Here is a 22,540-nt window from a genome sequence, read left to right on the forward strand (position 1 = left end):
TCTATAAGGACATAGAAAAGCTATACATGCCAATTACATTTGCAATGGAGAAAGTGCTAATTGTCCACTTAATGTTCTTTTTCTGTAAAAAGACTACCAGAAAACTTTGATTCTATATTTCCTGGACTACTAGTAAATGTTTACCAGAAACCTGCACCATGTGACTACCCTTCATTCTAAAGATTAAAGTGCCAGTAGAGACTAGTGCAACTAGTGGCAAACATGTTGAAGGTATACAAATCCTAATCATGGATAAATTTACCATGCCTAAGCAGAGATACTGCCTGGTAAATGCATTAGAATCAAAGCTGTCCAACTTCATGGACCAAAATATATAATTGAAATATGTGAGCACATATATGGAAATATGTAATTTCCATAAGGACATTTTGCTTTTAGCACAATTTACCAAGAAATGTTTGGTAGCTTGCTACTGCCATCTACTGGTGTGCTGTAATATATAGAAATAAAAGGGAATTAGTTCTGTTGAATAGAATACTTAAAATATTCTTTACTGAGGGTAACACAATTTCCTTATGGTTCATACAGTATTTACTTTGTAGTATGCTTTTAGTGAACAGACTCTGTAAATCTTTCTCCACTATTACAATGTGCAATTTTTCTGTTTCAAATTTCTGATCAAACCTTTTTCCCCCCTTTGTCATCCCTTCTTAGTTTAATGGATCGAGAAGTGGCATTGCTGGCTGAAATGGACAAAGTGAAAGCCGAAGCAAGTAAGACTGATCTTTAATTAAAGCCATTACCAGTTAGTAGGTCCTTCTTCTCAACTCCTATAGCTAAAGCTCAATAAATGTCAAAAAAATAGTTTATATATTTAATTAAACAATCTTGAGTAGTTGTACTGCATTAGTGTATGAATTTTTTCAGGCAAAACAACTTTACAAGAGCCTGTTTTTAAAATATTTCCAAATGTTAATATTTTGGATGTAGAGTTCAATGTATAAGAGACTACATCATGGTGTCTTCCACCACAGCATCAATTTAGGAAAATAAAGTCTCCTGCAGGCTCCTGGAGTTTCGTTTTATTTTTCTCCTGTGATTGAAGATTTCCTTTGGCACAGTCAGAGGAGACGTCCACGTTGCCTACAATTTAGTGTATACATTCATGTCGTTAGCTATCTCAGAACTTTTTTTTCTCAGTTTATAGAACAGTATTTACTCAGCGTCTAAACATTTGGGTAGAGGAAAATCGATGGATTGAGGGTTCAATATACCTTGACTAGTATTCCTTGAAAGCTTACAAAATAGATTCTGGCGGAATAGAGTCTAACTTGGGTAATTTGTGGGGTTTTATACAGAAGAATAAAATACCTGTTTTTGGTAATTTCTATAAGTATCAGTTAAAAATAATACAGCTGTATGAAAGTCAACTGCAGCTTATACAGTGGCATTACTTTGGGGCTTTTCAGGGGCAGGTTTTACTTTCATACATCAAATGCCAAATTTGTAATTAAGAAGGTTGTTTCTTGCCCTGGCCAGTTCGCTCAATGATTAGAGTTTGGCCCACGGACCAAAGGGTTATGAGTTCGATTCCTGGTCAAGGGCATGTATGTACTTTGGTTGCAGGCTCCCTAGCCCCGGTAGGGGCACATGCAGGAAGCAACCAGTCAGTGTGTCTCTCTCACATTGCTGTTTCTCTCTCTGTCTCTCTCCTCCCTCCCTTCCACTCTCTCTAGAAATCAATGGAAAAATATCCTCTGGTGAGAATGAAAAATAAATAAAATAAAAATAATGTTTTTGGTGTGTTTTTCCCCCCAATATATTTTTATTGATTTCAGAGAGGCAGGGAGAGGGAGTGAGAGCTAGAAACTATCAATAATGAGAGAGAATCATTGATCAGCTGGGGATTGAGCCCAAAACCCAGGCATGTGTCCTGACCAGGAATCAAATGGTGACCTCCTGGTTCATAGGTCGATGCTCAACCACTGAGCCACGCCTGTTGGGCAAAGGATGTTTCTTTTAACCTGCTTTTAAACTGGTAAGAATGGAAATAGTTAAGATAATAACTCACAATTAAATAATTTCTGTCAATGGTCATGGACCAGAGGAGGCAACTTTGAAGCACTAAGCTGAATTTAATTTTTATTCATTTTAACCTGAAAAGTTCAATATATAGCAGAGATGTTACCCACTATTTTTCAGAGGTAAGATTTCATTTAAATTGAGTGATATATCCTGAAATTTCTAAATGTGACAATTTTAGTCCATTCATAAACCTGTGTTCTTTTTTAAGATGAAGGTTCAGATAACATAAATCTAGTACATAGTCCTTAATATTTGAAATAGAGAGGCTGATATAATTAATCCCCACCGCCCAGCTTCAACCAGTTATCAATTCATGGCCAATCTTATTTTATCAAATTCAGAGCTATAGTTTTACTGAACTTCATCAATTTTATATCTGTGTCTCCTTTCTCCCATGCTAAAAATCCTGGTTCTCAGTGTCACTAATGTAATTTTTCATTTACCAAAACTATGAATAAGGTGCTGCTTTTTTAAAATACACTATATAGTTTTATTAATTTATATGTTCATAGTACTTTACAATTCAGAGGGTTTTTTTTTTACTGATATGCCATCTTCATGTCAACTTTATGAGATAGGGTTTCCTTTTCTTTTTTCCATTTCATAAATGAAAAAACTAGTTATTTGGAAAAAATGTGACTTGTTCAGAGTCATAATTAGGTTCTCTGAGTTAATCTGATATGTGTAGAAATCTTCACTCAACACGTTTTCTCCATTTTAGAATCCTAGAATGCTGGAGCTGAGAGAAAGTGAATTTGATACAACTAGCAAGTAGGTTTTATCTTGGGAGCTAGACCAATAGATCATTTGTAGCTGTTGGTCCTTGGTGTTTGTAGGCATGTTTCTACTTTATTGGGAAAGTATGCCCTTACACATTAACCTGACATGGGTATGGGCAACCTGTGGGTGGCGTATATGTGGCAAGCAGGTTAAGAAAACTTGCTAAAGTGGCTCTGGCTGGATTGGCTCAGTGGATGGAGCATCGGCCTGTGGACTGAAGGGTCCCAGGTTCGATTCTGGTTGGGGGCATGTGCCTTGGTTGCGGGCACATCCCCAGTAGGGAGTGTGCAGGAGGCAGCTGATCGATGTTTCTCTCTCATCGATGTTTCTAACTCTCTATCCCTCTCCCTCCCTGTCTGTAAAATAAATCAATAAAATATATATTTTTTAAATAAATAAAGTGGTTCAGCCTGATGTAAAGTGGTTCACGTACCTCTTTGAAAATTCTATTTCTTCTAAAATAAATTTGGCTAATTCTCAATAGATTACAGGATTCTGTGTATAACAGTTGGTAATTGAGTTTGATTACATGTTAACAGAGTGGCCTAAATAAATGTGAGTTTATTTTTCTCTCGTGAAATGAAAGGTGATCCAGGGCTGAAGGGAATCTCCAAAATGACGTGGGAGACCCAGCCTTCTCTATCCTTCTACCCAGACATCCTTAGAGTGTGTTTATGGTCAAAGAGGCTCCAGTCAAGAAAGGGCAAAATGTTACATGCTGCCCAAGACTCCTTTAAAGAGCTTTCCTGTGAACCTCACCCTGTGAGTTCTGCTTAGATCTCAGTGGCCAGACTGTATCATATGACTGTCTTATCTGTAGCAGAGTCAGGAAATACAGAATTTTGCCTAAATAGTTTCATACCCAACAATATTGAACTTCTGGCAGGAAGAACAGGTGAATGAATATGCAGTCATTAACAGTCTTTGCTATAGTCCATCCTCCAATATCTCTCTTTTTCCCCAAATGAGAATACACTCACCTCGTCAATGGCATCACCTCCAATGTGTCATCTAGTTAGTATACTCAGCTGAAAGTTCAGGACTTATGGGGAATTTCAGATCTTTTAACAGGTCTGGATATGGCACACTGCTGTGTGGAGCCCCATAAAGTAAAACAAAAATTAAATACCCCCTCCTCCAATATTATACTGATAGAGAAATAATTATAGCAAGAATTATAGTAAACGTTCCCATCTGGAAAAGCAGTGATCAAATCTTACTGGACAGGAATAGCAGTCCCTGCCCTGGTGGAAGAGAAGTTTCCTTGGTTTATCTAGCAGCCCCTGGTTCTGCTTTCTAGGAGGACTTTTTTTGCCCATGCCCTCTGTAGTCTCTGTTCTCTACTCTGAGAGGTTTTTAGTTTGTTTGTTGTCCTTCTCAGTCATATCTGAGTTACACATCTGGGAGCATGCTAATGATGTTTCTTAACAGGCTATAAACAACCTAAATATCCATCATTAGGGAAACTTGATAAATTATTATGGTATATCCATATATCAGACTACTAAGTGGCTGTTCAACAGCGAGGGAGAGCCAATGTATTAATAAGAATTGAACCTCACGAAATGTTAAGTAAAAATAGCTAAGGTAGGCCTAGCTTGTTTGGCTCAGTGGGTAGAACTGAAGAGTTCCCGGTTCAGTTCTGATCAAGGGCACATGCCTGGGTTGTGGGCTTGATCCCCAGTAGGGGGCATGCAGGAAGCAGCCGATCAATTATTCTCTCTCCTCATTGATGTTTTTAATCTCTCTCTCCCTCTCCCTTCCTTTCTGAAATCAATTAAAAAAAAATATTTTTACAAAGTAGTTTTCCATGAACTATTAAAAAAAAAAAGTTAAGGTAATGGGAGGACCATGTATATGATACACTCGCATGAGTGAAAAATAGTTAAGGTAATGGGAGGACCATGTATATGATACACTTGCATGAGTGAGGAGAAGATAAAAGGGAGAGAGAGATATGTTATATATGCATAGAATATATTTGGAAGTATACGTAAGAAATTAACTGGTTTCCTCTGGGGAGGGGACCACAAAGTCATAAGTAGGAGAGACACTTCAGCAAGTTTTGAGTTTGATTTATTTACTTTTCATTTCATGCTCTTTATTCTAGGTAAGTCTTTTTTACCATGTGTGCATATTCTGTTTTAACTTATATGATTCTTTAAAAAGTTTTTCAAATTGATTTTAGAGAGAGAAGAAGGGAGAGGAAGAGAAACATCAGTGTGAGAACAAAACATCGAAAGGCTGCCTCCTGTACAACCCCCACCTGGGATTGAGCCCACAACCTGGGCATACTGAGCCACACCAGCCAGGGCGTTAATTTATGTTTCTTGATTTTAAAAAAAAATGTGTTTTCCTGGGAAGAGGAAAAAGAGAAATGACAAATGATTTGTGTATCTTTTTTATTTCATGAAGTCTTTACCTTTTAACTGCCTTTAGAGTCATTCGAGAAGGTGGAAACTGGACCTTTGGCTCTCCAAATACATTCAGCAAGGCCTATATTTCCAGTTCTTTATCCTGTTGAGCCAGAACATAGAGTTATACCCCTTTTTCCTCTACAGTGGAAATTTTGCTCAGCCGACAAAAGAAAGCTGAACTTCTAAAGAAGATGACTGATGTGGCTGTTCGAATGTCAGAAGAGCAGTTGGTTGAACTCAGAGCTGATATCAAGGTAAAACTTCCTTCTCCTTTCTGCCTTTCTTCTTGCCCTCCAGGACTAAAGTAGCAAATCTCCATAATTCATGGCCATATCTAATATATTGAACTCATGATCTTTCCTTTCAAAACCTGGCCCTCCTCCAGGTTCCCTTTCTCTGTAAGTGGTACTGTCATCTATCCAGTTTTCCAAACTGGAAACTTTGGGAAATTTCTCCTTTCCAGCATGAAGTCTATCAGCAGACTGTCCATTTGAATTCCTACTGAATCTCAGATCTGACCTTTTCTCTTCATCTCCACCACCACTGTCATGAGCAAGTAACTATTATCTCTTGCTTGGACTGCTGTAATAGCCTCATAACTGATTCTGTTCACCCTCTCCATCCCTCCAAATCTGTTCCTCACACTGCAGTAACCTACTTCAAATTTTCCATTTCTTTTATTATTATTTGTTTTGAAACATTGATGTGAGAGAGACACATCAATTGGTTGCCTCCTATACATGCTCCAACTGGGGTTTGGGATCAAACCTGCAACCCAGATACATGCCCTTGACTAGGAATTGAACCCTGTGACTCTTTAGTGCATGGGGCAAAGCTCTAACCACTGAGCACACGGACCAGGGCTCCATTGCTTTAGGATAAAGACTGTAATCCTTAGCACATCCTGTAGGGCTCTGTGGAGTTGGCCCTGCCAGCATCATCCTTTCACACCATGCCCCCTTGTTCTCAGTTCCAGCCATATTAACTTTTCCTTTCTGCAGACACATCCTGCTCCCTCCTGCTGGAGGACTATACACATGCTATTCATCTGTCCAAAATACTCTTCCCTCCCTGCCACTCCCAGCACACAGTCACTCACAATCTACTCATCCTTCCTGGTTTTCTTCCTATTTTGTGCCTTCATAGCAGTTATAACCATGTACATTTGATTAATCTGTTATTCTCAATAGCTGGTGAACTTTACAATGGCAAAACTGCTGTCTCTCCAGTGCCTAGCATAGTACCTTGGCACATAATAGGTATTCAGTAAATAAATAAATATTTATTTATGTACTAGTATGTATGTATGTATGTATGTATGTTTGTATTTTGTTCATCCCCACCTGAGGATATTTTTTCCATTGCTTTTTCAGAGAGAGTGGAAGAGAGGGAGGCAGGGAGGGAGGAAGAGAAGGGGTAAGAGAGAGAGAGAAACATCGATGTGAGAGAGACACATCGATTGGTTGCCTCCTGCATGCACCCCAACAGGGGGAGGGGCAGGGAGTGAACCTGAGACCCAGGATGTGTCCTTGACTGGAAATCAAACCTGCAACCCTTTGGTGCACAGGCTGATGCTCTAACCACTTAGCACACTGACCAGGGCTATCCTATATAATAAAGAGATAATATGCAAATTGACTATCACTCCAACACAAAAGATGGCTGCCCCCATGTGGACACAAGATGGCCGGCAGGGGAGGGCAGTTGTGGGTGATCAGGCCAGCAGGGGAGGGCAGTTGGGAGGGACCAGGCCTGAAAGAAAGGGCAGTTGGGGGCGATTAGGCCTGCAGAGGAGGGCAGTGGGGGGGGGACCCAGGCCTGCAGGGGAGGGCAGTTGGGGGCAACCAGGCCTGCAGGGGAGGACAGTTAGGGGCAACCAGGCCAGCAGGGGAGTGGTTAGGGGTTGATCAGGCTGGCAGGCAGAAGCAGTTAGGGGCAATCAGGCAGGCAGGCAGGTGAGCAGTTGGGAGCCAGCAGTCCTGGATTGTGAGAGGGATGTCTGACTGCCCTCGAGGGGTCCCAGATTGGAGAGGGTGCAGGCTGGGCTGAGGGACACACACACCCCCTGTGCACAAATTTTGTGCACCGGGCCTCTAGTTTTTAAATATGTTTTATTATTGATTTTAGAGAGAAAGGAAGGGAGAGGGAGAGAGAGATAGAAACATTGATGAGAGAGAAACATCAATCAGCTGCCTCCTGCACGGTACCCACCGGGGATCAAGCCTACAATCTGTGCATGTGTCCTGACTGGGACATGAACCTGTGACCTCTTGGTGCATGGATCGACGCTCAACCACTGAGTCACACCAGTTGGACAGTGTTCAGTAAATATTTAAATGGTTGGTTGAACCCTGGCCGGTTTGGCTCAGTGGATAGAGCGTTGACCTGCAGACTCAAGGGTCCCAGGTTCGATTCTGGTCAAGGGCATGTACCTTGGATGCAGGCACTTCCTCAGTGAGGGTTGTGCAGGAAGCAGCTATTTGATGTTTCTCTCTCGTCAATGTTTCTGACTCTCCCTCTCCCTTCTTTTCTGTAAAAAATAAATAAAATATATATTTTTTAAAAAAATAAATAGTCTATTCTGATTTTATAGAGAAAAATGAGCAATTTGAGATGTTAATTATATTCTAATCTGTAAAGATTACTTGTGTTTAACACTCATACATTTTTTTTAAATTTTTAAATTTTATTTTTCAATTATAGTTGACATGCAATATTATTTTATTTTAGTTTTAGGTGTATAGCATAGTGGCTGACAATCATATAATTTACAAGATGATTCCCTCCCATTTCAAGTACCCACCTGGCATTATACATAGTTATGACAATATTATTGACTATATTTTCTATGCTGTACTTTACGTCCCCATGGCTATTTGGTGACTACCAATATGTACTCCTTAATCCCTTCACCTTTTTCATCCATAACCCCAACCCCTCTCTCCTCTGCCTCTCCCCTCTGGCAACCATCAGTTTGTTCTCTGTATCTATGACTGTTTCTGTTTTGTTTGTTCATTTTGTTCTTTAGATTCCACATGAAAGTGAATTCAGATGATACTTGTCTTTCTCTGTCTGACTTTTTTCACTTAGCATAATACCCTCTAGGTCCATCCATTTTGTTGCAAATGGCAAGATTTCCTTCTTTTTTATGGTTGAGTAAATTCTACTTTATGTATATACCACAACTTTTTTTTTTTTTTTTAACACTCACTGGAGGATATTTTTTCCATTGATTTTTAGAAAGTAGAAATGGGGGAGGCGGGGGAAAGAGAGAGAAACATTGACACGTGAGAGGCACATCAATTGGTTGGCTCCCACATGAGTCCAGACGGGGGTCGGGAATCAAACCTGCAACCCTTTGGTCTGAGGGCCAATGCTCTAACCACTGAACAACCGGTCAGGGCTACCACAACTTTTTTGTCCACTCATCTTTTGCTAGGCATTTAGGTTGCTTCCATGTCTTAGCTATTGTAAATAACACTGCAGTGAACATAGGATTGCATAAATCTTCCTGAATTCCTGTTTTTGGTTTCTTTGGATATATATCCAGAAATGAAATCACTGGGTCATAAGGCAAGTCCATTTTAATTTTTTGAGGAATTTCTACCGTTTTGGTTTTTTTTTTTAATCCTCACCTGAGGATATTTTTCCATTGATTTTTAGAGAGAGTGGAAGGAAGGGAGGAGGAGGGGGGAGAGAGAGAGAGAGAAAGAGAGAAAGAAACATCGATGTGAGAGAGACATATCAATTGGTTGCCTCCTGCATGCACCAATGGGGGCCAGGGATCGAGCCTGCAACCAAGGTACATGCCATGCCCTTGATGGGAGTCAAACCTGTGACCCTTTAGTCCAAGGGCTGACACTCTAACCACTGAGACAAACTTGGTAGGGCAGTATGGACATTTTAACGATGTTAATTCTTCCTATCCGTAAACACAGTATATGCTTCCATTTTTAAGGGGGGGCAAAAGTAGATTTACAGTTATGTGTAGGTGAAACAGAATTTACTCTTGTATTATTATTTATTAGTTATTGTATTTCCCATATGAACAATTATAAACCTATTTTTGCCCCACCCTATATTTGTATCTTCTTCAATTTTTTTTTGTGTGTGTCTTATAATTTTCCAAGTATAGGTCTTTTACCTCCTTGGTTCAATTTATTCCTAGGTATTTTAGTTTCCCTTTTTATTAGTTCATTACTGGTGTATTAAAATGCAACTGATTTCTGAATACTTATTTTGTTTCCTACTACTTGACTGATTTATTTATCAGTTCTAGTAGTTTTTTGGTGGAATCTTCAGGGTTCTTAACACATATACATTTTAAATTCGTAGCTAAAGAACAATGTTTCTGCCCTAGCCGGTGTTGGTAAGTGGTTAGAGCATCGGCCCATGCACTGAAGGGTCATAGGTTTGATTCCAGTCAAGGGCACATACCTGGATTGCAGGTTGGATCCCCAGCCCCAGTGTTTTACACAAACCCTAGGTTATGTTATTACTCCCACTTCTTCCCCTTAGACTCTATTGGGGTGAAATAGCAAAACAATGCACATTTTTAATTACCATTTTCTGATTAACTAAAACTATGTTACTAAATTTTATAGAAAGTCGTCTTCATATTGATGCCAATCAGTCTCATTCAACTATCTGGGAGAAGCCGGAAACCCCTTTGGAATTAAGATGAGAATTCTGGCTCTCACAGGCTTCATCTGTTTTCCTTCCCACGTGGTTGAAAAGCTGCTAGAAATATTTCTGCAGGCTGACTAAGGCTCTGTTTCTCTCCACATTTTCAGTGTACTGAAGTGGGTGCTATGCAATTTAAATGTCTTATTTCCAGATCATTTTATTTCCGTCATTCCTGTTATGTCTTTGGCTCAACAAACTCTAGAATTTGTTTCAGACTTAATCTCAGACTGATATCACATGTCGAAGGCTTTGTCACAGAACTTTGTGTGCTTTCCTGAGCCACAACATACTCTGAAGCTTTAGGGCTTCAAAGGCCAGAGGTAATTTTTATTTCTTCTTTCCCTTTCACTGCTTCTAGATGCATCTCAAGGATTCTGATGCATTCAGTTCTACTCCTTGAACATCCGAAGTGGAATTAGAACACTGCCAAGACTGCTCTAAGGAGCTCAATTCTTCTAAATTTTATCTAGAAGAATTATAACTTTTCTTTTTCATCTTAAAGTGATTCCAGGCTACGTTAGAAATTGTTTATTGAAATCGACCCTCAGAAACACTTTATTCCTAACGTGTATTTAGTCCCTCACTTTCTGTAGTATAGTTAGTTTTTGACCCAAGGGGTTGATTACTTCTCAGCTCAGTCAGCTTAAAAGGGTTAAATTATATGCAGCACAAACTTCTCATTTGTAAAGTTGACTTTTTCACATGAATGATTTTTCATCTCAAGAAATTGTTTCTATTTCAAGGACTAACAAATCCTACTTTACAAAGAGTTGAAGTGGGTTTCCTAAGGAAGTTTTTACTAAAGAACCAGACCATCTATTTAAATGGAATCATTGTTGTAACTTCAGAGCGTTTTTGCTGCTGCCTCTGTTTATAAACTGTGAGCTATATAAAATGTATAAAATGGAACAATGTGGAGAGTCACCAGTAGCGGAAAGTGGCCCTCTACTATACATGAATTCTTTGTCCTTTCTCTGCAGTTTCTGGTGATTATACTTGGTGGGCTTTGACCATCATGTAGTATTTCATAAAGCTCCTAAATAGACTTCTCTTTGGGCTCTGAAGAAAATGACTAAATTTTGTCAATCACCCAGCATCAGTCACCCAGCATTGGTAATATTGTGGCCACTGAGCAAACTTTGAAGCAATAAAAATAATTCAATTGAAAATAATTCTGTTTCATTCATACGTAGCAAGCTGTCGATTCCATGCACACTGTGTGTCTCACCTGGAGGCTTTTCTTTGTCCTTTCTCCAGCACTTCGTTAGTGAACGTAAATATGACGAGGATCTGGGAAGAGTAGCCCGGTTCACCTGTGACGTGGAGACCCTAAAGAAGAGCATTGATTCGTTTGGACAAGGTGAGATAGCGCGAGATTCTGGGCACTGGGAATGGTAGAAGACCACACTGTACTAATTAGAGACTGGAGTGCTGGTTGGCTTCTCTACTGATTCTTCTTTCGTGCCTCTTGTGTTTTGTTTGTTTTTATGAAAAGTAGCTCAGATCTTTAAGAAATCATTGGATGCAGATGCTTGGAGCACAGGATGGGCTCCCTAAATTTGCAATAAGATTTTTTTCATCCATTCTCTGTTGTGTTGAGAGTGTATGATATGAAGTATAAAGAGCACGGAGCTCTGGAGTCAGACCAAAGTTGCCTCTACTCATTTTCTTCCTCTGGAACCTCATTTTATTCCTCTCCAAAATGGAGATAATAATACCTACCTTGCCTGGCATACAATAGGTGATAAAACAATAGCTTCAAAGGGGATGGTGCCTCTAAGGTGAGAGTTTGTGTGCCACCAAGCCTGAACTCAGCTCCTTGGTTCTTTCCATCTCAGTATGAAAGTGAAATATTGGCTCTAGGGCAGTGATTGTGAACTCAGCTTTAGTCCAGGCTTAACACCAAGAAAAAAAATCTAGTGGGGAGCATTAAACCATTGAATTTTGACAAAATTCTAATTGAAAATGTTAATATTTTTCAGCTAAATTGGTATTTTGAGTTTGGGATCATTATTGCGAAAGAACCTTAGGAAGATACATGTTTGTTGTAAAGATTAGTTCTGTTCATATTAACTAATCTTGATTAGTTATACTGTGCATCATTCAAATTTTTTAAAAAAGATTAGCTCTTTACCTTTTTCTTTGTAGAGTCTGTACTTTAGTGTTCCTCACATAGGAACTGTATATATGGCTTATATTATTATTCCTAGGTTTAGTTAACTGCCAGAGCCAGGATTTTAGGTAGTGAAAAGTGTCAAGAAATCACTAGTTGGTAGGGGTATAGGTCATTCTGGTCTTAAACTGTTGGCTTGTTTCTAAGAGCAGTGGGGATTTGGAGGAAGAGGGCAGAAGAGAGATTTTCCTTTTTGTTACCCTTTTTATAAGTGTTCTTTATCTTAAAGTGCTCATTGTGAAATGGGGAAAACCTTACCCTTCATGCTCTTTCATCATATGACTGCATATTTCTTATATTTGTTTCAGTGTCCCATCCAAAGAACAGCTATTCAACCCGATCGCGATGTAGCTCAGTTACATCTGTGTCCCTGAGTAGCCTGTGTGATGCCCCTGCTGCTGCTGCTGCTGTTGCTGTTGCTGCTTCCACCTGTGCCTCTGCTCCCAGCCTTACAAGTGCTAACAAGAAAATCTCGGCACCAGGAGAGACTCCTGCAGGCAGAGCAGACTCCAGTGGCCAGTCCTATCAGCCTCATCGCCAGGTAACCTGGCTTCCACACTGAGCTAGTCAGGAAGAAAGCTACCAGATTATCACAGTTTATTTTTTTTCTTTGTTGTTGTTGTTGTTGTTTTAATATATAGATTGTCACAGTTTAAGTGCTGACAGTTCAATGCATTACCTTCCTCTCTTTATTCCCATTTCACACCTATTTTGAATCCCTCCGGCCCGTTAGTTCCAGAGAAAGCGTTTGGTATGTATGTTCCAAACCACCAGCAAGTTTAGATTTCCTGTTGCCAAGACTGCTGACTTTCTGATGTTGGCAGTGATTCTAGCTGTCGTAGGTAGTATCGCCTGGTAATTAGTCACACTGGGAGTCGTGCATCCATCTCGAGGTAGATAAATACCACAGTGGCAGGTTCACCAGAATGAAGCAGCAACTCCCTAGAAGTACAACATAGAATATACTGGAGAGAGTGTGAACTGGGTTCCCTAAGGAGTGAACACAAGAAAGTTGAAGCATAATCCATAGTTTCTTTTCCTTGGTTTGAAAAAGGTACACAAGAGCAATTGAAAGCAGTGCTGTCAGTAATTCTTCAGAATCGAAATTGGAAGACAAAAATAAAATCCCATGCCATAAACTTTCTGGGTTGTAATGTAAAAATGTACTGCATGTCATAGCAGTGTGATTGAACCTATGGTTTATATAGCAAAGCAGATCTTAATGATGTTTATTTTATTATAACAAATGTTCATTATCTTTACAAATTATTTATCATCTGCAAAGCTCAGACATGTGATAAGATACTTGCCCAATTGAGAGCTTGTTACAAACTAAGGAATGTTCTTCCTCCTTTAGCGTGTGCCCAGCTAAAGAAAAGTAAACTCCTCTTCAGTGGAGAAGAGCCTAGTGGTGAAAGGCAGGGAAAAATAGTGAAAGAATGATCATTTCTGATAGCAGGCAGAATTCTGTGAATCTTGAGAGAGAACTGAGTCCCAAGTATGGACTACCACAATTATGCTGTCAGAATACTCCTATAAACTGAACTGGAACAAATGGAGTAGCACAATGCCAGAGTGCTTTGAACATCATATTCTTTCATCCTTAGGTGTTGCCGGGGAACCGACGAGGAGGACAAGGCTACAGGCCACAAGGCCAAAAGTTCAGTGACCCCACGAACCAAGGACGACATGACAGTATGGGTCGTCACAGAAATAGCTCATGGTTTTCATCTGGTTCCAGGTATCAGAGTTCACAACCCCAGGCACCAGGAAATGCTAGTGAACGGGGCCAGGCGCTCTCTGCAGGGAGCAATGGAACTGGAGCCAGCATGGAACCCAGCCCACCTAAGCCCTCATTCAAAAAGGGCCCACTCCCCCAGCGCAAACCCAGGACCTCTCATCCTGCAGCTGTGAACTCTTGAGGGAAATTCCATTGGCCTCTCTCCTTTATCCACATAATTCAACTTGGTAACTGGACTTTAGGAAACTTATATAGTTAGATTTAATAACAAAAAGAAGTTTTCGCATATCAGTTGATATACCATTCTAAATATTTCTTTCCTCATTTCCTCTTTATCATTTTTGGAGGGGAATCTGTTTTTTTCCCTTGACCTTTCCCAGTGATTTGGATTCATTCTGATTGGTCATTTCTACCAGGAATCATGGGCAATGATGGCCAAGTTTCCCAAGAGTAAGCAATGTTCTTCCCAGGGCACCAGGCCTTTCAGTTGCCCACAGAGGTCGTCCTCAGCAACCCCCACGGTCAGGCTCTCAGGAGTGGATGGATCGGAGCTAGTCCTGCTGCCTTTCCAGTCTAAGCAGAGCCACACATGCCTGTCAGGTTCCCTCTTAACAACAGTTTAACCAGGAGAGGCACTGAGGGGATTGTGTACTGCACTGAATTAGTCAGAGAAGGGGAAATTTAATCGGCGAGAAGGAAAAAAGACCAGGAAATATTTGAGAATCTGCCTCTCACAAAGTGCCTGAGATTGACACTCAGATCAGGATTTCAGTCTCCTGCTTGGCATGATAGCTTAACCTGCAGTTTCTTCAAAATGTCCAAAGCTTTGTTTCCTTAATTTCCTTAGACTGCAAATGTGTCTAGGGAAGTCCATGGGAAAATAGCATTTATTTAAAGTTAAAAGAAGGGGAAAAAGTATTTCTTTGCTTTAATGTTTGAAGATTTTTGTTGTTATTATTCTCATTCCTAAATCGTATTCTTATCCTCAATCAAATTTATAGCTATGTAATTAGTGTTAATCTAAGTGTTAATCATCAAAAAATTGCCGCAGTCTTTAGAGTTGAGTAAATAAAAACAACTGCATAAATGTTCCCACATTTGTTTCCCAGCGGCAAGTGACTTCATTTCATTATCTGTTTTTCTTGGGGCCTCATGCGGTAGAAGCCTCTGAGACAGCTTGTTCGGGGCTTAAATGAGGGTGTCTGATGCCTAAGTCATCTGTCCGCTGCTTAGCTTCAGAACCAAATTAAAATGTGAAGAGCCAGAATGAGCAAATGCAGCTGTTCCTGTGGGAAAGATTCATAGAATAGGGAATGGTGACTTTCCAAAGGAGAGCTTACCAGTTCAGAAAAACCACAGCTGCCAACGGCTCTCCCAGGCAACCAAAGGTTGTATCAGCACCCCTCCTCCCTGTCTATCCCTTGACAGGAGTAGTGAATGTAACCGTATAATTGAGCTCCCACACGTAGCAGGTGGTATTGGTGCCAGACCCTTGCACCCTATCCCCACCCCAGCATCTATGATTTAATAACAGCAGAGCGATTTATTTCGTCGGTGTTTGTTCTCCCAAGTCTGAATCCCAGACTGTAAGTGGCAGCGGTGCAGAACTCGGCTGCCTCGGGGCTTCTCCTGGCTCTTCGGCTGAAGCTGAGCTGCCTGGTTCAGGTTGGTTGAACAGATTTAGAGAGAACGAGAGAGATTGTGTGTGTCTTTCAGTAATGAAAACAGTAGTCAAGGAGTACTGGGAAGCCATTTTCTAAAAGGCTCATCACCTCATTTTGAGGAATTTGTCCAACAACACCATCAGCCTGCTGGGTGTAGGAAAAAACTCCTGCTTTTCTGATTAATTGCTTACCTTACTTTATAGGAAATCCAGAGATTGAAACAACCTTGAAGGATTCTGAGGTCTATCTCTATATCCAAGCAGAACTGTATTTAACCACCCAGACAGATGGGAAGCCACTGTTTATGAAAACAGTCTCTAAGTCGAAATTAAAATCTTATAGAAAAGTATTTGAATATATTTTTCTGTGACCATAAAATGTTTGGAAATTATGAAGATTTTTCTACATCTTGTTTTTAATTACAAAAGTAGTATTTAAAATATCAAATAATACAGAAATGTAAAGGAGAAAGTTAAAGTTTCTATTCCTCAGGGTTAGTAATGACTATTAATAATTTGGGTAGCCCAGCTGTTGTGGCTCAGTGATCGAGCATCGACCCATGAATCAGGAGGTCACAGTTCGATTCCCAGTCAGGGCACGTGCCTGGGTTGCGAGCTCAATCCCCAGTAGGGGGCATGCAAGAGGCAGCCTATCAATGATTCTCTGTCATCATTGATGTTTCTATCTCTCCCTCTCCCTTCCTCTCTGAAATCAATAAAAAAAATATATATATATTTTTAAAAAATAATAATAATTTGCTGTATACCCTTATAAATTCTTCAAGGCATATATGTGTATATACACATGAATATATAGGTTTTTTTGTGTGTATGTGTTACACGATTTTTTTTAATCATGTCTAAACCATAGTTCATTTAGGATCTTCTGTTGTAGATATTCTGTTCCTAAATTTGCCAATTTGACTTTCTTCGATAAAGATAAGTTAGGTTTATCTTAAGTTTGAATTGTGCAGCCCATTCCCTGCTCTCCTTATAGCTCTGGCCTTCCTAAGAGAAGTGAGGCTCTGAACCCTGGGCAGCTCCCATTGGTCAAAGAGATCTGCCTAATCATCATCGTTCCTTCCTTTTCCATTGCCTCTTAGTGATCAATGTCTTGCTTTTTCCCAACTTAGAGATAGGACTTGAAACTTCAGGTTGCTTATCTCTGGCAGTTATACGCCCCTGGAGAGAGAACGTTTAAGTTAGCATGGCTTCATTATGAACATCAGGTATTTCCTAGGCCCCTTATTTATCACAGTTCTTAAACCCTCTCTCCCTCCCTTCCACTCTCTTAAAAATAAAAATCACTGGAAAAAATATCCTCAGGTGAGGATTAACAACAAAAGGATGCATGATGGAAGATAAAAAAATCTTCCCCTATCTTGTCCCATTGATAAGTTTCATATATATCTTGCTACAAATTTTCTAAATTCAAACATGCAAATACATTTTTCTTTCTTTTAGGAATCAAACTATTCATACTTCTATAACCGTGCTTTTTTCACTTCTCACTTTTTACAACAGTTTTTGTTTTGTTTTACGAAAAGTCAGTCTATAATAATAAAAGCATAATATGCTAATTAGACCGGATGACCTTCCAGACGAAGCCGGGGTTTTGAGGGAAGCCCGGGTCCCTGGTGCCTGCCAGCAGCCAGAGGGAAGCCGGGGTCCTGGGTGCCAGAGGGAAGCTGATGCCAGCAGCCAGGGGAAGGAAGGCCGACTCTTGCACAAATTTCGTGCATCGGGCCTCTAGTATATATATATTACAAATGCTAAAAAATAAATTTAAACAGTTCAAAAGCACATATGATGAAAGATATGCCTCCATCCCACTCTGGACTTTTTGCCCCCTCCCCTGAGGCAACCACTCTTAAGTACCTTGTGTTCCCTCCAGAGATTTTCTGTACTAGCTCATGTATATCGTAAGAATGTATACCACTTTTTTTAAATTAAATTTATTGGGGTGACATTGGTCAACATGAATACATAGGTTTCAGGTGTGGGTTTCTATGTTACAAGATTTGTATATTGCACCATATGCTTACTACTCCAAGTCAGATCCTCATGCCACCAAATATTAGGACCGCTTCCTCCTCCCACCCCTTCCCTCAGGCAACCACCACACCGCTGTTTGTGTTCACAGATTTCAGTTTTATATCCCACATGAGTGAAATCATACGGTTCTTAGCTTTTTCTGACTGACTTATTTCACTGAGCATAATGTTCTCAAGATCCATCCATGTTGTTGCAAATGGAACTATTTCATCCTTTCTTATGGTTGAATAGTATTCCATTGTGTATATGTACCACATCTTTATCCAGTCCTCTATCGCGGGACACTTTGGTTGTTTCCATGTCTTGGCCACCATGAATAATGCTGCAATGAACATAGGGGTCCATATAGCTTGTGATTTCAAGTTTTTTTGGTATATACCCAGGAGAGAGATTGCTGGGTCGTATGGTAGCTCTATTCTCAAATTTTTGAGGAATTGCCAGACTGCTTTCCATAGTGGTTGTACCAATCTACATTCCCACCAGCAATAGATGAGGGTTCCCTTTTTTCCACAACCTCTCCAACACTTGTTATTGCTTGTCTTGTTGATAATGGCTACTCTAACAGGTGTAAGGGGGTATCTGATTGTAGTTTTGATTTGCATTTCCCTAATTACCAGTGAGGTTTAACATCTTTTCATATATCTATTGGCTGTTTGTATCTTCTTGAGAGAGGAGTATTTTCAAGTCCTCTGCCCACTTTTTGATTGGGTTGTTTGTTTGTCTGGTGTTGATTTTTATGAGTTCTTTTTTTAAAAAATATACTTTTATTGATTTCAGAGAGAAAAGGAGAGGGAGAGATAGAAACATCAGTGATGAGAAAGAATCATTGATCGGCCGCCTCTAGTGGGGATTGAGCCTGCAACCCCAGGCATGTGCCCGTGACCAGAATCGAACCTAGGACCCTTCAGTCCACCCTTCAGCGGACGCTCTATCCACTGAGCAAAACCAGCTAGGGCTATGAGTTCTTTATATTTTTTTAAAATTAAATCTTTGTCGGAGCTACTGTTTGCAAATATCTCCCATCTGGTTGGCTGCCTCTTTGTTTTGTTGTCAGTTTCTTTTGCTGTGCAGAAGCTTTTTAGTTTGATATAGTCCCATTTATTTATTTTTGCCTTTACTTCCCTTGCCTGTGGGGTCAAGTTCATAAAATGTTCTCTATGACCAAGGTCCATAAGTTTGGTACCTATATTTTCTTCTATGTAACTTGTTTCGGGTCTTATATTTAGGTTTTTGATACATTTTGAATTAATTTTTGTACATGGAGACAAACTGTAATCCACTTTCATTCATTTGCATGTAGCTTTCCAGTTTTCCCAGCACCATTTATTGAAGAGACTGTTTTTACTCCATTGTGTGTTTCTGGCTCCTTTGTTGAAAATTATCTGTCCATATACATGTGGTTTTATAGCTGCGCTCTCTATTCTGTTCCATTGATCTGTGTGCCTGCAAATGCCATGCTGTTTTGATTATCATAGCTATGTAGTATAATTTGAAGTCAGGTAGTGTGATACCTCCAGCTTCATTCTTTTTTCTCAGGATTGCCTTGGCTATTTGGGGTCTTTTGTGGTTCCATACAATTCTGATGATTTCTCATTGTATTTCTTTAAAAAATGACATTGGGGGTTGCATTAAATCTGTATATTGCTTTGGGTAATAGAATGTATACCACTTAGACCTCTTTTCATGTTGGTATACACAAGCATACCTTGTTCTTCCTATGGCTAGATAGTATCTCATTGTATAAATTTATCATAATTAGTTTATCCAGTCCCTACTAATGGTTTTCAGGTTTTTGCTATTATAAGTATTGATGAAATGAGCATCTCATAATATGTATATCGTTCCTCATTTGTGAATGTGTATCTTCAGGACAAATTCCTATGAGTGGAATTGCTGGAAAAGTACTCTTAAAGATGCATGGATTTACACTCTCACCAACAGTGTTTGGGAGTGCTTAGTACAGGTGCTGAGCTGGAAGCTGAGGAAAAACAAAGGTAAATTAAAACACATCCCTTCAAGGGGTTGATAAGCCAGTTGGGGCAACTGAGACATACAGATAAAATAATACAAGGTAATAGTGTTGCATGAATGAGCCATGCTGTCTTCTGAGTGAAATGGGGGAAGCACCACTTTAAGGGTTGGGTCCTACACTTAAACTAGAACTGTGCAAGGGGTGATCAGGCGTTTGTTCAGTGGTTTATAGGTAAGGTGGCCTTATTTCAGAATACCAAACCAGGGTACAGACTTACGAGTATGAATGTATGTATGGGGGGGAGGGGGGAAACAGGATAACTACGTTAGGTTGGGAGTGACCTGGAAAAGTCAGGATGCATCATTATCAGTGTGAACTAAGCTATACTGTTGGAGGTCAGTAGAATAAGGACTTGTTGCCGCTGGAAGTTCTGCCATAACAACATGAGGCTTTGTCTTGCCTGATTTATTGGGTTCATCCTACCTTCTTGCCCCATCTGGTGAGGGTTATATCCATACAGCAGCACACTTCATGGAAGAAACAGGTTCCAAAATGATACCTGTGTGCAGGTCACCAGCTGATACAAGGAGCTATTTTGTCACTTTTTTTTTTTTAATTTACCACTTTTTATTTTTTATTTATTTATTTATTTTACAGAGAGAAAGGGAGAGGGATAGAGAGTTAGAAACATCGATGAGAGAAACATCGATCAGCTGCCTCCTGCACACTCCCTACTGTGGATGTGCCCGCAACCAAGGTACACGCCCTTGATCAGAATCGAACCCGGGACCTTTCAGTCCGCAGGCCGACGCTCTATCCACTGAGCCAAACCGGTTAGGGCTATTTTGTCACTATTTTAACCAGTTCAGAGTACCAGACCATAATGCTGGTCTGTTAAAATCAGTCAGCTTGACTAAAGCACATCTTTTCCCTTCAAACAGGCACCTAGTATGTGCCAGGCACTATGCTGAATTCTGAGGCTAAGGTGAATGGTGCTAGCTCTTGCCTCAACCGCTTTGAAGGAGAAGGGAATAGAGCTCTGAGCTCTTCCTTAAACTCTTAGAAGCTGTGCCTGGTGGCCAGACAGTGTGGTAGAATGGGATGACCCTGGACTTTGGAGACGCACACTTGGATTTTAATTCTGACTTCACAGCTTGGTAGCCATGTGAGCAGCAAACCTTGGGAAAATCATCTTTGGACCTCTCTGTGAACTGTAAAGTGGAGACAATGGCAACTACTTCATTATTATGCCAGGTTGCAGAGCAATACCCTGGTGTCTAAGTTAACCCGTGACCAATTGAAAGCTCACTCACCATAATAGCGCTTTGCTTTTTGTGTTTCCTGCCCTGTTAAAAAGTGAGGAAAGACTTCCCCTGTCTCCAGCCATACAGACCTTACTAACAAAAAAATAATAAGTCATCCTATTCCTTTAGAAGCTTTTCTCCCCTCAGTGCCTATCTCCCCAGCCTGGTGCCCCTCTTGTCTGTCTGCCATACTTGTCAGAAAAGCACACCCTCACCTCAATTTCTGAGCTCTCTGGATGGGGCAGGCCAGATGCTCACGCACTACCTGGGTAAATGCAGTCACCAGCACAGCAGCATACAGGAGTGGAGCGGGGCAGGGCAGGATTTCCCAGGGGAGAGACGGAATGTTATTTCATACCGGTGTGGAGGGGATTTTATTACCTGCATTGCTACTCCTTACCAAGAAGGAAACACTATCTGAAGAAGATTTTCCTGGGTGAGGAAACACCCACCACCACAACCAGCACAGCTGTTCTGCAGTCCACCCGCCCCTTCACTGCTGTCAAAACAGCAGGAATGAATACCACCCACTCTGATGCCTCAGGGAAAAGTCAGGTCTCTCTTTTTTATGTCTCTCTTCAGCTTAACCCAGTTAGGCTTTCTCTGTAACTTGATTTCAAACAAACCCATTTTCTGGTGCTGCTAGAACATAGAGATGGAGGTTTCTCAGCCTCACTCCCTTGCTGGCTCCAGGCACGGTTGTGGTAGCCTGCCCTCCAGCAGGCAGGGCGTGACATCCAGGTTGCTGTTTACAGTGGCACTCACTACAGGTCACTAACTGACACTCATCAAAATGACCATACCGTTGCCTTTTAATAGGCTGTTTACCAAAGGACAGGACCAAGCCCCCAGCAGTGTGGCACAGTAGCATACTGCTATCAACCCAGTCAAACCTTGGTTCAGACCCAGTTCCACCACTAGTAGCCATGAGACATAAAACAGGTTCTTTACCTGTTAATAAAACCATGGACCTTCGGGATTTCCTTGTTTGACAGCTTATTGTTATTTTCGCACAGTGGCTAGGATCGCCCACTAAAAGAAAAGAAAAATGGCTTTGTAAAGTATATGATTAACCACTATGCTGCACACCTGAAACTAATACAAAATACTATTGAATGTAAACTGTAATTGTAAAATAAAGTTTAAACAATAATGAACAATGCTATAGTAAACATCATTGAACATAAAAAATAAAAGGAATGGCCTATAATGAGACAGCCAAGAGACGGCCAAGTACTGAAGGCTTCAAAGGATTCCAAAATGTTTTATTTATTTTGGTGGGGAAGGGGAACCTTCAGTGAGGCTTTATTCTGAGCTCATTTCAGTGGTCCTAGCACCTGAGGCCAGAGCAAGCCTTCAGGGGAACATTTAACAGCAATTGCTACCACTTTCTAAACTCAACAGTCCTCTGAGAAAAGATCATTACAAATGAAGGGACTGATGCTCTGTGAGATGAACACCCATCCTGCCCAAGGCCACTGAGCTGTTTGTTCAGTGGCAGAGTTAGAATTAGAACCCATACTACTATGACTTGAAAGCCCGAGATTTTCCCACCACACAGCACAGCCTTGGAAGCAGAGCATGGCCACACTGGCCCAAAGACAGAATGCAGGATCTCCAGAAAGGAGGACAGGAAGAGGGGAAGGGAGGGGCCCTGGGCTCTGTTCCTCGACAGCCACCTGTTCTCACCCACACTGCACACT

The 22,540-nt window shown here is 40.6% G+C and overlaps 1 protein-coding gene across 3 annotated transcripts in view; it reads left to right on the forward strand.

Moving 5' to 3' along the window:
• SPATS2 (spermatogenesis associated serine rich 2) overlaps nt 1-22,103 on the forward strand; it is a 101,002-nt gene extending 78,899 nt beyond the window's left edge. For 2 of the 3 annotated variants that reach the window (XM_079773441.1, XM_079773440.1), the window contains 5 exons: nt 676-734; nt 5,388-5,497; nt 11,187-11,289; nt 12,411-12,643; nt 13,710-22,102. In XM_079773441.1, the coding sequence (XP_079629567.1) occupies nt 676-734; nt 5,388-5,497; nt 11,187-11,289; nt 12,411-12,643; nt 13,710-14,024 (820 nt within the window). In that variant the 3' untranslated portion in view covers nt 14,025-22,102. Of the gene's footprint in view, nt 1-675; nt 735-5,387; nt 5,498-11,186; nt 11,290-12,410; nt 12,644-13,709 lie in introns of all 3 variants that reach the window. The other variant, XM_079773442.1, reaches the window with a different exon arrangement.
• Nucleotides 22,104-22,540: the final 437 nt, after the last annotated feature.

The sequence above is a fragment of the Cnephaeus nilssonii genome (assembly GCF_951640355.1).
Source record: "Cnephaeus nilssonii genome assembly, chromosome: 6".
Lineage (NCBI taxonomy): Eukaryota > Metazoa > Chordata > Mammalia > Chiroptera > Vespertilionidae > Cnephaeus > Cnephaeus nilssonii.